Raw genomic sequence first — 15280 nt, 5'->3', positions numbered from 1 at the left:
CAAATGTAGGCTAGTTTCTTCCCTGTAATCCTCATACCATGGGGCTGGAGGGTAGATGTTATCCTGGCCCTTCACTACTGCCTCCAAATTATTGTCCTTCGTTTCCCTTGAACTAACATCTTTGATGAGTATACCATCAGGCTAGGAATGTGTATTTTTCTAGCTTTGATCGATGAGACCCAGTGAAACTTCAAGTCCTTTACCCCTTTCTTAAGCCATGTTTTTGTATATTGACAGATCTGTTTGAGGAAGTTTTCCCTATTGTTGTTTGTAACCTAAAAGCTGTTGTTTTAAAATCTGATATATAGAGTATATCATTAGGGTCATACCCCAAATAAGGGGTGTGTCTACACTTAGAGTGGGTTAGGAGATAATAATAATAATGGCAACTGCAAACACTGGGCAAATTACCCATTCTCCTTCTGGCTCAGTTTCTTTATCTTGTTAACTAGAAGTTGTCTCCTTTCACCTACTCAGAGACAGAAGTCCAATAATTATCTTCTGCCTCTCTTGAATTACCTGTTTTTTTGCTCTCTATTGAATGGTTTCCATTGGCTTGTGGTTATTACTATTATTTTTTTATCATCTTATGAAGCCTTCTCTTGCCATTACTTTCATCTGTTTGCTACCATCCATTTCCTTACTGTTCTTTACAGCAAAATCCCACCAATCATGCTGTTTCTCCCATCACTGCACTAGAACTACCCTTACTTACAAGGTCACCAATTTCCTTCATGTTGCTAAAACCAATGGTCAATTCTCAGTCTTTATTTTACTAGATTTCTTATTTCACAGGACCCCATACTCCTTTGGTTTTCCTCCTCTTGCTGGTACTCCTTTCTGTCTCCTTGGCTGTATCTCCTTCTCCTCCCAACATCCTAATATTGTATAGTCAAGGGCTCCCTCCTAATTCCTATTCTTGTCTCCTTATATTACACTTACCCCCTTACGATCTCAGGTAGCCTCATGGCTCTAAAAACCATCTATATATTGCTAATTTCCAAAATTTTATTTTAGTAAAGATAAGAGTAGTTTCAGTTTGGGTCTCCCTCCCAAACTTCTGACTCCTGTATATAACTGCCTACTCAACATCTCGCTTCAATATCGAATACAGTGCCGCCTTAAGTGTGGTCCATCCACAAATCATTTGTCATCAGTCTGCAACAAACTAAGTATAAAAATGAGAGAAAGAGTTTAACAACATTTATAGCAATTTGATGCCAGCAGTGGTCTTATCTCATTGCACAGGGTGTAGACCAGTTCAGATGTTATCAAATTTGCTTGATAAGTTGCATGTGGTGTGAGGTGAGTTCCAATCATGTGCAGTAGGAACAAACATTGATCTCCAATGAATTGTAAATGAAGTAAACTTGTCCTTCATCTAAGACAGTTTGAGAAGTACTGGTCTAGTAGTAGTGTCAAATTCAACACATCTACTAAAAAAAGTAACGGTATTTAAAGAACACTTAATTTATATTTTTACATGCATAAGTCTTTAAATAATATAAATTTAAAAAACTGTCATGCAGACAACCTTGAATCTACTCTATTTACACATACATACATACACATATACTTACATACAAGTAATACATGAATGAAAACTCACTGTAAACACTTTAAACAATGTGAAAGTCCACAGAGTTGAAAGGCTCTACCTCTATTTATCACTGCTGACTTCCCCTTTCTGATTCTAATGACTGTTCTAGAGTTAACGTTTCTTCCCAGTTTAATACGTGCACTTTTGTATAGAAATTAGTAGACTCAGTCAATTTTACTTTTGCTTTTTTTTTTTTAATAAATGAGGTTGCACTCATAATGCATTATTCTGTGACCTGATTTTTTTCCCACTAATATACTTGGAGACCTTTTCTGGTCAGTTCATATAGATTTGCCCCATAATAATCATAATATGCAACTCTTCTAAAAATCATCCCCCTATTGTTGAACAGTCTAGTTGGTTCTAAACACTGCTACAATGAATGTGCACTTCTTGATCTGCACCTTGTGCGTCTCTACGATATGTCTGTAGGATCTATTCCTAGAAGACAAGAGCTGAGTCAAGGGTATATACATTTCAAAAGTTGATACTCTCAGGCTGTCTTCAAAAACTCCATACCCTTTAAATTCCAATCAACAATGCATGAGTGTGACCATTTCAACACTGGATTTTTACCAAACCTCTTAATTTTTGCCAACCTCGTGAGTGAAAATTACATCCTTTTCTGTTGTTTGAGCAAGCATTTCAGTGTTTTTGTTAGTTATCCCGTCACTTGCCTGTTGATATACTTTCCATATTTTTCCCTTTTTGTCTGCTCAGTTGATCTGTAAAGTGATACACATACAACCAAGTGCTGTGGATTTTTAATCATTTGTCTGATAGATATTGTAAATATTTTTCCCCTCTCTGCTGTCTTTGTTAATAATGTTTCAATTTATTCTTAAGAAGTAAATAATATCCTAACTTTAAGTTTTATGAGTAAGAAATCCCTTCAGACTCACATTGATCTGGATACATCAAGAAGCTCTGACCATTTTGGTGTATAAAATAGTGAGTCCTCTCCCCTCTCCTGATGAGATGTCTTGCTGATAGTTAATAATTACTATGCATTGAGATGAATGTGGTTTCATTTATTTATTTCAGGAAAGATAAGAAGCCTTGTCACAAATAACTCTATGTTGCCTTTTGAATTCATTAAAGGCAAAAATCTGTTAATAAGTGCTCTTTTACATTCTTCCAATGGAAAATTAAACACCCAGGGATAATTAAATGGCCTTTTTTACCATCTAATTCTATCCTGCAAATTTGAAAGCAAAATTTCAAATCCTTATAGAAATAGATATTAAGGGTTAGAACAAAGACAGCTAATACTGTTTAAAGGGTGAAAAATTACTAGTTCGCTTCTCCCTTAATCTGATCTTCTTAGTATCAAGTGAATATATGAGATATAGTGAGTTATACTGCACTGATTTCAAACTGCCTGTCTTCAAATTCTTGCTATGCTATGTGCCACCTACATAATTTTGAGCAAGTTTTCTGATCATTTTAAGTCCCACGTTTCCATTTTTTAAATAGTGAAACAATAGTTGTTAAGAAAAAAATGACAGAAAATATCTAAACCACCTAGCATATGATAAATCCTTAATAAATACAGATTAGCTATTATTATTATCATCATCATTAACTGGGGTCAATAATATTTATCTTATATCTGTAAGTACTGCTATCCTCTTTTAAGTCAAATCTGGATATCATATCACTGGCATATTTGCCAGCAGAGGATTAAAAAAATTATTATGACAATGAAAATTAAAAATATACTATCATGTAGGTCTTCATTTTGAATTTTTATGGTAAAATTATAGCAAAACAGGATTCATGCTAAGGCTTTAGTATCACAAACGACTTCTGAAACATAATATACTGTCTTTGTTAGCTCGTGGAGCATCAGGTTGTCAACAAAAAAAATTAGTCGATAAAAGAAAGAAATGGATACATCAACTATACTACAGTAAAAAAAATTAAATAAAAAAGAATTTAGAAAATCTCCAAAGATAAAAAAAGAAAGAAAGAAAGAAAGAAAGAAATGGAAAATTTTATTCGAGCCAAATTGAAAATTATAACCCAGGAACAGCCTTTCGGAAAGCTTCGAGGACTGTTCTGCCTATGAGGTCAAAGCACAGCTATACAAGTTTTTGAGACAGAGGGTTGTACATTAAATGATGTATTACTGACAGTTACATAATCCAGATCTACAAGTACAAAGTGAGCGGCCCCAAGATTAAGAAGGAAGATTATCTCCTAAAGAACTGTGACCCTTGATGAGATTAAGAAGGAACTTACCTCCTAAGGAGGTCCGGGGAATGCAGATGCTCATTCCGCCCCAAAGGGACGAAGGAAGCCAAGAAAAATTTTATGTTTAAAATTTTCCCCTCTTGCCATAAAATATGAATTTTACTTCACCAGGTATTATAGTATTACCATTTAAAAAATATATTTTAGTAGCCATTAAGGTTTCCAGTTCCAATATATACTGTTTAAAGCAAAAATAAACTTTTAAAAATTGTATTTGTGTGTGTGTAACATTAGTTGAGTACTTACTATAGTCCAGAAACGTGTGGCCCTACACTGCCTAGGGGTATATATATATTTTTTTTTCCTTGTTTTTGTCTTTTGTTTTCTCCCCTGCTTAACAAAATCAAACTGCTTGGGAGAGTAGGGATGAGATGGAAGAGGGTAAGGTAACGAGTTTGCTGAGATAAGCGCTATAAAGTTTTAAAATCCCCAAATTTTCACCGCGTTTCCACCATAAATAGCAATGTAAACATTTAGGCATAACTTCCTCTAAGAAATTTTCCTTTCATCTCCCAAATCCACGTGGAGAAGGGAGACAATAAGGATGCTTTGGACAGCTTGCCCAGACTTGCCCTCAACCTGGGAAATCTGAGTCCCGGGGCTGGAAAATCTGAAATGTAAAAGTGAAACGTGCTGGGATTGCGGTGGTAGGAGGGAAGAAACAGAATCCCATGGGACCCGGCTTTGGTCCAGGAGCGCATTCCCCCACCCTCCCCTCCGCGCCGGCCGCTGGGCTGGGAAGCTCCTCCTCCCCGTTTCCTTCCTCCGCCTCAAGCTCGGTGGCCGTGGCGGGCGAAGGGCAGAACGCTGCGGTATTTTGTCCCACGCGGCGACCCCTCCTCCAGCCGGCGCTGCGGCCGCAGCGGCTGCGAGGGGGGCAGCGGAGAGCTGACGGCAGGCCGCGGCTGGGCGGCCTGGAGGCCACGAGAGGTGGAGGCCCGGCCGCTTTCCCGCGCCGCGGGAGCGGAGGGGAAGAGGCGGAAGCCCGCCAGCCCCGCCCGGTCGCCGAGAACGTGGGGGAGGCTCCGCGTGCCGCCCGCCCCCCGGCGCCCGCAGCCCTGCTGGCCCTGCAGCCGCCGCCGCCGCCGCCGCCGCCGCCGCCGCCGCCGCCGCTGCCTCCGCCTCGGGCTCCCGCCGCTGGCTCGACGGCCCCGGCCGGGGAGGGAGGGCGGCGGGTGCCGCCGGAGCCGCCGGACATGTCGGGAGGGCACTGCGGCAGCTTCGCCGCGGCGGCGGCCGGCAGCGGCGAGATCGTGCAGCTGAACGTGGGGGGGACCAGGTGAATCGGGGAGAAGGGGCTCGGGGTGGGGGGATAGCGGGCGGGCGACCTCCGGGGGAGGCCGGGCCCCGGGGGGGCGGGATAGCGGGCGAGCATGGGCGCCGAGTCGGCGGGGAGCGCAGGGCCCTCCGGGCGGGAGCAGGTCCGCGGATCTCGAGGGGCAGGCGGCCTTGGGAATCACCGAGACCAGGGTTCATCTGGCCGCGCTGCCGCCTTCCTAGAATATCGGCTACGTCCCTCCCCCTTTCTAGGGGATCAGGCCGAGAGGAACATTCTATAGCCTTCCTTACCTAACCCTGGCGCGTACTTGAGGAATTTATTTTGTGGAACCCGGGCCTTGTGGTTTGACTGTTGCAGGTGCACCTGCCTCCCTTTCTCTTTGGTCAACAAGGTAAATCGATTTGCTCGGGCGATAATGCCTCATTAAGGGCTGTTTGAAATCTCCGAGAATTTCGGTGGAGGGAGTGCCGTAGATGCGCGGTACGTTGTTATTTATTTTCAGAGCTCTGAAGGATCTGTTCAACTTGTAGGGCAGCGAGTCCAGAAACTGCAGTTTGAAGTTGGTTCTGGGAAGCTTTGGGTAGTGGCACCCTGTGGCGCTCTCCTAGTAAACAGACCGAAAGCTCTTCTCTGATCTGTCTCTGGCCTTCCACTCCCTTACTATGTCTTTTAATAAGCTCGTTGGGTGGGAAAGAATCATTCTTCTGTGGATTTGCTATGGTTTATGAGTCACTCCTCTCGGAAATGGGAGTTTGCCAGCTGTTTCAAGGAAGGGGTGGTTGAGTTTTAGGCTAGGTGGGAGATAAACGATGAAGCGCCCTAGGAGGTAGTGTATTTTGCTATGCTCAACACCTAGGACTTTTTAACTAGTATTTTTAAAAGTGCAGAACGGCAGCACTGTGAACCATAGTGATAAAAATGTATAGCATTTGAATAGTTTTCTAAGTGTGCTGAAGAATTCAGTACAGGAAACAGTAATGCTTTCTCTGTTCACTCTTTTTTTCTCTCTCACCCCCCGAGCAAAACTGTTTATTAGTTTAAGAATTTACAACGTTATTGCTGCTATATAGATTCCGGTTTTATGGAGGGGAAGATTGGTGTCTCCTAATACAAGACATGGATATTTTACTAAAATCACGTGAAAATTTTGCCGCTTTGGTAACTTATGGATGCCAAAATGGAATACCCTGCAAGAGCTGGCCTTCAGAAGAGTAACATTATCGTCATTTAAAATCCCTGCCCTAGTTTCTAATTTCCTTGAAGTTGAGTAATTGCCACTGGGAGAACCACCTGTGGCATAGAGTTGACCTCAGCTGTGAAGCGATAGAGTGAAACTCAGGAGAGTTTCTTACGAGCAGAGAAGCACATGGTATATAGGTAGGGTCTAATCAAAAAAATGACCAATTTTTATCATTTATTTAACACTTCATGGATGATTCAGAAAGTAGAGAAGATGAGGTTTCATTTAGAATTGTTAATATTATTATTTACCAGAAAAGCCCTAATGAAGTGAAAGAACACCAGTGTGGCTCCATTTGTGATTAATTCTGTTATGAATGAGTATGATTTGAGGCCTCAGGAGAGAAGTCTGGGACCAGCCAGTGGGAGACTAGCTCAGCAACCTTAGGCAAATTATTTTTTAGTGCTTAGTTTCCTAAAATGTGTAATGGCAATAATAGTACCAACCTTCCAGGATTGATAAAAAAATTTGAAGCAATAAATGGGAAATACAAGGGTTAGTGGCATTATCTATCAGTAGTAACTTTGCAGAATAAATAATTTTAACTAGATTGTTTCCAAGTAAATTTAGTAGGAGGCAAGTAGCATGGAGTATAAATGTGGATATGTTTTGCTAAGGCCAGATTGCACGTGATCTTTTTCTTGGCACACTGTAGATATGAGATAAAAACATAGAAAAGGCTTTTCATATATATATATATTTCAGAGAATTATGCTTGTCATATGTAATTTTAAATGTTGTAGTTTTCATGAAATCATATTTGGAACCAGTTTTAGAGCTCTGGTATTTTCCCCCCCTATCTTCCACTTGTTTGGAGAAAAAAAAAAAATTGGTGGGGATGAGAGTCTAATCCCTTTGCCCAGAAATTCCAGATTACTAAACCCACCCTGAACTGCTGATTTTAATTGAAATTGCTAATATGACTTTAAGCAGACCTGGGTAATTTTCTAAGTAACACAAAATTTGAGTTATTTGGCAAACAATTTGCTGAATAAGCAGTGAACGTGAAATGTCACAAGTTAGAAGTGATCCTTATTTGGAATTAATTTGATTGCCTCCAAAACACAGTGACTCATTTTTGCAGTGGATCCTTAGATATTTCAGTTTACCATTTACTGGGTTTGCTTCTATTGATTTGACCAAGTCAGTTTCCTCTAACTAGTTGTAATCTACTTCTCATTTTTTTTTCCTTAAGATTCTGGTAAGAAATATGCTTGGGAAAATTTGCCATATTTTCTTGAGTAAACTGGCTCCTTTCTTAGTCTGATTAATGGGCACAGGAGCTACTTTAAAACAGTCAGGTAATGCTAGAAAATGAATGTGGAGGGAAAGTAAAGGTCTGTTGGGCTCTCTTCTGTGTGAGGACACGTGGTGATGGGGCAGCGAGTCAGAGATACAGAGCGCAGTGTGATGAATCTTAAAATGAAATTGTTCAGACATCACGCGCTGGACTGGATGAGCCCTGTATCGAATTCTTTGTCATGCCAGTTTACATCAGTTACTGATTGTTTTGCCTCGGTCTGTTACACGAGGCTTTGGTAAAGTTCCCCTCAAATTGGTGGTAATAAGCAGACTTGATCAAATGGCAGTTAACCTCAAAACAGTGTTTACTGAGTGATTTTTGAATGAGTGAATGCAACGGTTGTGAATAGCCCAAGACTATAAAGGAAATGTTAAATGCATTATGTGCCGTGGGATTAATATGAGCTCAGAAAGATAGTATAGGAGAGTATATTTGGAAAAGCCATTAAAGAGAAGGTAGAACCTGGAAGGTATCAAGAAAGATGGATGGGGCCTCCCTGGTGGCACAGTGGTTAAGAATCCGCCTGGCAGTGCAGGGGACACGAGTTGGAGCCCTGGTCCGGGAAGATCCCACATCCCGCGAAGCAGCTAAGCCCGTGCGCTACAACTACTGAGCGTGCGCTCTGGAGCCTGCGAGCCACAACTACTGAGCACGCGCGCCTAGAGCCTGTGCTCCGCAACAAGAGAAGCCACCGCAATGAGAAGCGCAGCAACGAAGATCCAACGCAGCCAAAAATAAAATAAAAAATAAATAAATAAATTTATTTAAAAAAAAAGATGGGTGGAACTTGGATAATTGAACATGAGGTTGATGCAGCTGGGATGGAGATTCTGAAGTGGTGTAAGCATGGATTGTTTGAGGATATTAAGAAGTACTGTCTTATTAGAGGGGAAAACAGTTTGGAGAGATGAAACGTGACCTGAAGATAGTATGTCATGTTGAGAATTTCAGACTTGGTGTGGTGGGCTAATTATTGATTCTTCAGTAGATTGGCATGCTAGAAAGTAGTGTTTTAGGAAGCTATATTATATGCAAGCAAATTAATTATTTGGTTTTGTTGAGAGCTCTTGGAATAATCTTAACTCTGAATTGAAAGTAGCAAAATTTAAAGATATTAAAAGTAATGAATATAACTGATACAGCTATAGCTATGCAGCAACTTGTAAATCATTAGCCAGCGTATTAAAGCAAGTTAACTAACATGGAAATTTCAAATCATGTCCTCTCTTATAATACCAGATACTTTATAATTGCAGGTTTAGTACCTCAAGACAGACACTTATGTGGATTCCAGATTCTTTTTTTTCCAGGTATTTCATATAATTCTTTAGTACCTTTTTTTAAATACAGTTGATTATTTATTAAAACAATAAAAAATAAATATTTTTATGTATCGAATAAAAAAACTTAACTCTTAAAATAGAATTTTTAAATTGTTATTTTACCTTGGAGATAGGATGATTCATTTGTATTGGTCTTTGATGTTTGAAAGAATTAAAGCATTTTATTCATACTCAGATTTTAAAAACTAACTCTGTCTTAAATTTTAATGACTTCTAGTTTGCTGAGTGGAAGAATTTCAACACTTCGAGATGAAACTGGTGCTGTGAGTATAACAATGTTGATGTATGTTTCTAAATTAGATTAAAAATGCTTATAATGTTTGATCCTTATACTCTAAGAAGACAGGGAAACTACTCTTTTAATAACTACTAAATGAAAGTATATGTACTTAAAGATTTTTATTTCTTGTCATGAATAGTGTTTCTGTAATTATAGAAGAGAACTTGAAACTGGGAATACTGCATATAGCAATTTAAATAATCATGATTAGAGAGGTTGTAGGATCTGAGCTTACATTGTCAAGAGAGGAAATATTTCTTTTAATCAGTAATTGAAACTTGAACAGTAAGTAGATGAATGTAAATACTAAAATATTTCAATATTGTAATGGTAAGATGTTGTAAATTAGTAAAGTTCTACAATTTTTTATTTTGGAGAATAACCTTATGAACTTGTGCAGCAATGGTGGAGTGAGGGAAGTAAAGAACTATTAAATTTCAGTTAAAAAAAAAAATTGGTTTATAAATTTAAAAAGCAGTTGTAATATGAACAATAGCATGTAAAGTAAATGTTTAGTGCTCACAAAAGCAAATAAGACTTTCATTTGGGAGGCAACAAAGTGACCAGAGGTGTTTATTTGCTGTGATGAGATTTGCAGATGGAATAAAGCAGCACAAGCAGATAGGTCCATGTGAGATTATAAAAAGGACATCAGTAATTAGACCTCTACAAATCTGTGGTGTTTTCTTCAACTTCTGATTGATTCTAATAAAAACAAAAGCAAGAATTTATGAAGCCAGAAGAACCTCATTCATTGTATATAGTAACTGATTATAATATAAGAAGGTTTATTATTTGCTACCATTCTGCTGTGTAATTGACTTACATAAGCTTTAAAAGGTGTTCAATTTTATGGTTAGAGCTTTTGTAATTGGTTCAGAATAGTGTTGGCATACATTCCTGTAAAAAGTTATCAATGATGTATTTCGTATTTTTTAAGCATTTTATTTTCCCCATATGTATTCAGTGGTGCTGTGTTTGTTATTTAAAAAAATTTTGTTGTTTTTGTCACCCTCCCCTTCACCCCACACCCAGCCCTTGAGGAAATTGAGATAGTGGCATGTAAAAGTGTTACTGTTTTCCAGTTTGGACACCAGTGTGCAGTTTACTTTTCTTGATTGCCTGGTGTGTATTATAAAAGTACATTGTTGTTTTAATGACTCACTTATGAATCACAAATTATGTAAATCACAGTCACTGTCACCAATAGTGATCAGATGATGTAAGAAAGTATTATTCATGCATAATGTTTTCAAAGTATTTATTGAATTCTAGAATATTTCAGATAAAAATTTTCCCTTTGGTGTCCCTTTCACCAAAGATATCAGTTAAATAGAAATGAGAAAGTGGACTTATTTGATACCATTTTTCCTGCACCTTAAAATATAATCAATCTAACAACAGCTTTTCAGGTGGAGAAAAGACACCACTACTACCACATAAATGCACACGGTTATAACTACATTTCAATTTTAGAAACATTAAAATTTAATAAGAGTGGAATCAAGGAAATATAGTATTTAAATAATTCAGTATTTGTTCCCTAAGTTAGTGTTACAGATATTAAAGTTAGAAGTTTAATTTGTAATTTGAAAATAAAATTTGTAATTCTTTATTTACAGATATTTATTGATAGAGATCCAGCAGCGTTTGCACCCATTTTAAATTTTCTTCGGACAAAAGAACTAGACTTAAGGTAAGAAATGTATCTTTTTAAAGTAAATTTTTATTCAAAGGTATGGTTTTGGGTATATTTTATGAAGAAAAGTTTTTTTCCCCGCCCCAAGATTATTTTTGTTTAAAAGTTTCCTCTGAATTAAACTGTCATAGATACAGGCCACCATCATCCCTTCCTCTGGATTACTCTAATAGCTTCCTTACCAATTTCCCTGTCTTCATTCTTACATCCCTTCAATTCATTTTTCACACTGTAGCCAAAATTAACTTCTGAAAATATAAATCTAATCTGGTTATTCCTCTGCTTAAAACTCTTATGTGTTACTGGATTAATGGCTAAGGATTTTGGACTTCCTGTTGTTTCTTAAGGCTCTCTCTAATCTAGCTCCTGCTTGATTTTTGTTGCTTCAACACTTTCAACCCTTTCTGCTCTCAGCTTGATTCTGATCACTTCAGTGATCTCTGCTGTGTCCGCCTGATACAGGTGTTCAGAGTTTCCTGCACTGCCACTACCCCAGTAGTCTATCTTCTGTTAGACTTTAAATTCTAAAAGGACAAGTTGTTTACTGTATACCTGTAGGATCGAGCATTGTGCTTGACGCATAGCGATACATTTTTTTTTGGTGGGTAAATAATGACCATTTAAACTATTTCTTTAACTTTGCCATAGTCTACAGTCTACAATGGAAGCTACAATCTAATTTGTATTTTATTGTTCTTGTATTTCATATATTCCTAATGAACTTTCACTTAAGGACCTATTAATACTTTTTTAGATACAGGTTTTAGAATTCTCATTGTTTCTTTAAGCTGCTACTTTGTAATATTATATAATTTTTGGCTTATATTCACTAGAATATGCGCTCCTTGAAAGCAAAGATTTTTTTTGTTTGGTTTGTTCCCTGCTGTATTCCCAGTGTTGTTAAAACGGCATGTATAGTAGCTGTTCAGTAGATATTTATTGAATGAATAGAAGAGTGTGTTGGGGCTTTTTGTTTGTCTGTTTCCTGGCCTGGGGTAGAAGTGGGAAGTATATTACTAACTGCTTACTTCTGGGGTAAAATTATTTTTAGCATTTGATTAAAGCCTAAATTTACTTCTAGTCAGTGTCCTTGTGACTAATCCACAACTAAATCACCCACGAAAGGCAGAAATATAATAGTTTAAGTATTCGTATTCACTGCTTTTGTTTCAACTTGCTTCTTTATTTCATTTAGGGAAGCCTAGCAAACTTAAGTTCTCTGAGTAGTACCTTCTAAAAGAAGGTGGGAAGGAATTGAAAAAAGAATACTATGTTCTACTTCTGTTTTTTGCATAAAATTCTTGTATTGCCCTTATCACACTGTATTATCATTATCATATTTGTCTTTCTTCCCCAGATAAATAATTAGCCAGTGCTACTGTACTGTTAACACAAGTAGTTTTGAAATAGAATAAGAAAGTTTTAACTGTTCTTATTAAACTAGTTACAACCAGTTTCACAAATAAAAGCAATTTAATATCGCAATTACATGTGTTCCTTAGGCCTACGGAATTTTTTTTGTCTGTTGTTTTTTAAGACTTCTTTTTTTAATAGCAGTTTTAGGTTTACAACAAAATTGAGAGGGAGGTACAGAGATTTCCCATGTGCCCCCCTGCCTTTATTATCAACCTCCTCCACTGTTAACATCATTTACCAGAATGATACTTTTTTTTTTTTTTTACAATTGATGTGAACCTACATTGACATCATAATAACCCAAAGTCCATAGTTTACCTTTGGTTCACTTGGTGTTGTACATTTTATGAGTTAGCACAAATGTATAATGACATGTGTGCATCTTTATAATACTGTACAAAGTATTATTTCCATAATTTGGCCTTTTCCAGAATGTCATAGTTGGAATCACACAGTATGTAGCCTTTTCTGATTGGCTTCTTTCACTTAATATTATGCAGTTAAGTCCATGTCTATTCATGTTATTTCTTTTTAATGCTGATAATATTTCATTATCTGAATATACCAGTTTATTTTTCCACTCACCTACTAAAGAGGACATTTTGGTTGCTTCCAAGTTTTGGCTGTTAGGAATAAAGCTGCTATAAACCATCCATGGGCAGGTTTTCGTGTGGTCGTAAGTTTTCAACTCCTTTGGGTAAATACCAAGGAGTGCAGTTGCTGGATCGTATGGTAAGAGTTTTATAGGAACCTCAGACTGTCTTTCAGAGTGACTGTAGCATTTTGCTTTCCCACCAGCAATGTATGACAGTTCTTATTGCTTCACATCCTTGCCAGCATTTGGTGTTAGGGTTCTGGATTTTGGCCATGTTAATTAATGTGTAGTAGTAACTCATTGTTTTAATTTGCATTTGCTTAATGACATATGATGTGGAGCATCTTTTCGTAGGCTTATTTGCTACCTCTGTATCTTCCTTGGTTAAGGTCTTTGGCCCATTTTTTAATTGAATTTGTTTCCTTATTGTTGAGTTTTAAGAGTTCTTTGTATATTTTGGATAACAGTCCCATATCAAATTTGTCTTTTGCAAATATTTTCTCTCATTCTGTGGCTTGTCTTATTTCCTTGACATTGTCTTTCGTAGAGCAGAAGTTTTTAATTTTAATGAAATCTAGCTTATCCTTATTCCTCTCATGGATTATGTCTTTTGGTTGTATCTAAAAAGGTATCACCATACCCACTGTCACTGAGGTTTTCTCCTAAATGTTATCTTCTTTGAATTTTTTAGTTTTGCATTTTACCTTTAGGTCTGTGATCCATTTTGAGTTAATTTTTGTGAAGAGTGTAAGGTCTGTGTCTAGACTAATTTCTCTCTCTTTTTTTTTTTGCATGCAGATGTCCAGTTGTTTCAGCACTATTTGTTACTCCATTGTTTTGCCTTTGCTCCTTTGTCATAGATCAGTTGACTATGTGTATGGGATCTATTTCTGGGCTTTCTGTTCTATTGCATTGATCTGTTGTTGATTCTTTTCACCAGTACTACGCTATCTTGATTTTTCTAGCTTTATAATAAAGCTTGAAGTTGGGTAGTGGTAGTGCTCCAACTTTGTTCTTCTCCTTCAATATTGTGTTGGCTGTTATGGATCTTTTGCCTTTCCATGTAAACTTTATAATCAATTTGTTGATATCCATAAAATAACTTGCTAGACTTTTGATTAGGATTACATTGAATCTGATCAAATTGGGAAGAACTAGTGTCTTAACAATACTACGTCTTCCAATCCATGAACTAGGAATATCTGTCCATTTTTTCCAGTTCTTTGATTTCAGTCATCAGAGTTTTATAGTTTTCTTCATATAGATTTTGTATATATTTTGTTAGATTTATACCTAAGTATTTCTTTTTGGGGGGTATTAATGTAAATGGTATTGTGTTTTTAATTTCAAGTTTCTCTTGTTCACTGTTGGTATATTGAAAAGCAGTCGACTTTTGTACATTAACCTTGTATTCTGCAACCTTGCTATAATTGCTTATTAGTTCCAGGAGTTTTTTGTCCATTCCTTTGGATTTTCTATATAGACAATCATGTCATCTGTGATCATCAGTTTTATGTATTTCTTCCCAATCTGTATGCCTTTTCTTTTCTTTTCTTGACTTGTGTAAATAAGGATTTCCAGTATGAAGTTGAAAAGGAGTGGTGAGAGGGAATATCCTTGTCTTGTAACCAGATGTTAGTGGGAAGTTTCAAATTTCTTACCATTAAATATGATGTTAGCTATAGGATTTTTTTTAAATAGTCTTATCAAGTTGAGAAAGTTCCCCTCTATTCCTAGTTTACTGAGAGTTTTTATTATGAATGGGTGTTGGATTTTGTCACATGCTTTTTTGCACCTATTGATATGATCATGTGAGTCTGTTGATGTGATAGATTACATTAATTGACTTTAGAATATTGAACCAGCCTTGCATACCTGAGATAAAACCCACTTGGTTGTAGTGTATATTTCTTTTTAGACATTGTTGGATTCGGTTTGCTAATATTTTGTTGAGAATTTTTGCATCTGTGTTCATGAGAGATATTGGTCTGCAGTTTTCTTGTAATGTCTTTGTCTGGTTTTGGTATTAAGATAGTGAGGGCCTTATAAAATGAGTTAGGAAGTGTTCTCTCTGCTTCTTTTTCTGAAAGAGAGTGTAGAGAATTGGTATAATTTCTTCCTTCAGTGTTTGGTGGCATTCACCAGTGAATCCTGGGCATGGTACTTTCTGTTTTGGAAGGTTATTATTGATTCAGTTTCTTTAATACATGTAGACCGATTGAGATAGTGTTTCTTGTGTGAGTTCTGGCAGATTGTGTTTTTCAAGGAA

General features: G+C 37.3%; 1 protein-coding gene across 2 annotated transcripts in view; it reads left to right on the top strand.

The window, feature by feature from the left end:
* The first annotated feature begins 4940 nt into the window (after window positions 1-4940).
* The window catches only part of KCTD3 (potassium channel tetramerization domain containing 3), a 63363-nt gene continuing 53023 nt past the window's right edge, over window positions 4941-15280 (top strand). Inside the window, exons 1-4 of one of the 2 annotated variants that reach the window (XM_036853250.1) lie at window positions 4941-5135; window positions 8935-8988; window positions 9239-9284; window positions 10924-10997. In XM_036853250.1, the coding sequence (XP_036709145.1) occupies window positions 5053-5135; window positions 8935-8988; window positions 9239-9284; window positions 10924-10997 (257 nt within the window). In that variant the 5' untranslated portion in view covers window positions 4941-5052. The remainder of the gene's footprint in view (window positions 5136-8934; window positions 8989-9238; window positions 9285-10923; window positions 10998-15280) is intronic. The other variant, XM_036853239.1, reaches the window with a different exon arrangement.

This window comes from Balaenoptera musculus, chromosome 1 (genome assembly GCF_009873245.2).
Source record: "Balaenoptera musculus isolate JJ_BM4_2016_0621 chromosome 1, mBalMus1.pri.v3, whole genome shotgun sequence".
NCBI lineage: Eukaryota > Metazoa > Chordata > Mammalia > Artiodactyla > Balaenopteridae > Balaenoptera > Balaenoptera musculus.
Note: the sequence above shows the minus strand (reverse complement) of the source record. Positions and strands in the feature narration are given on the sequence as shown.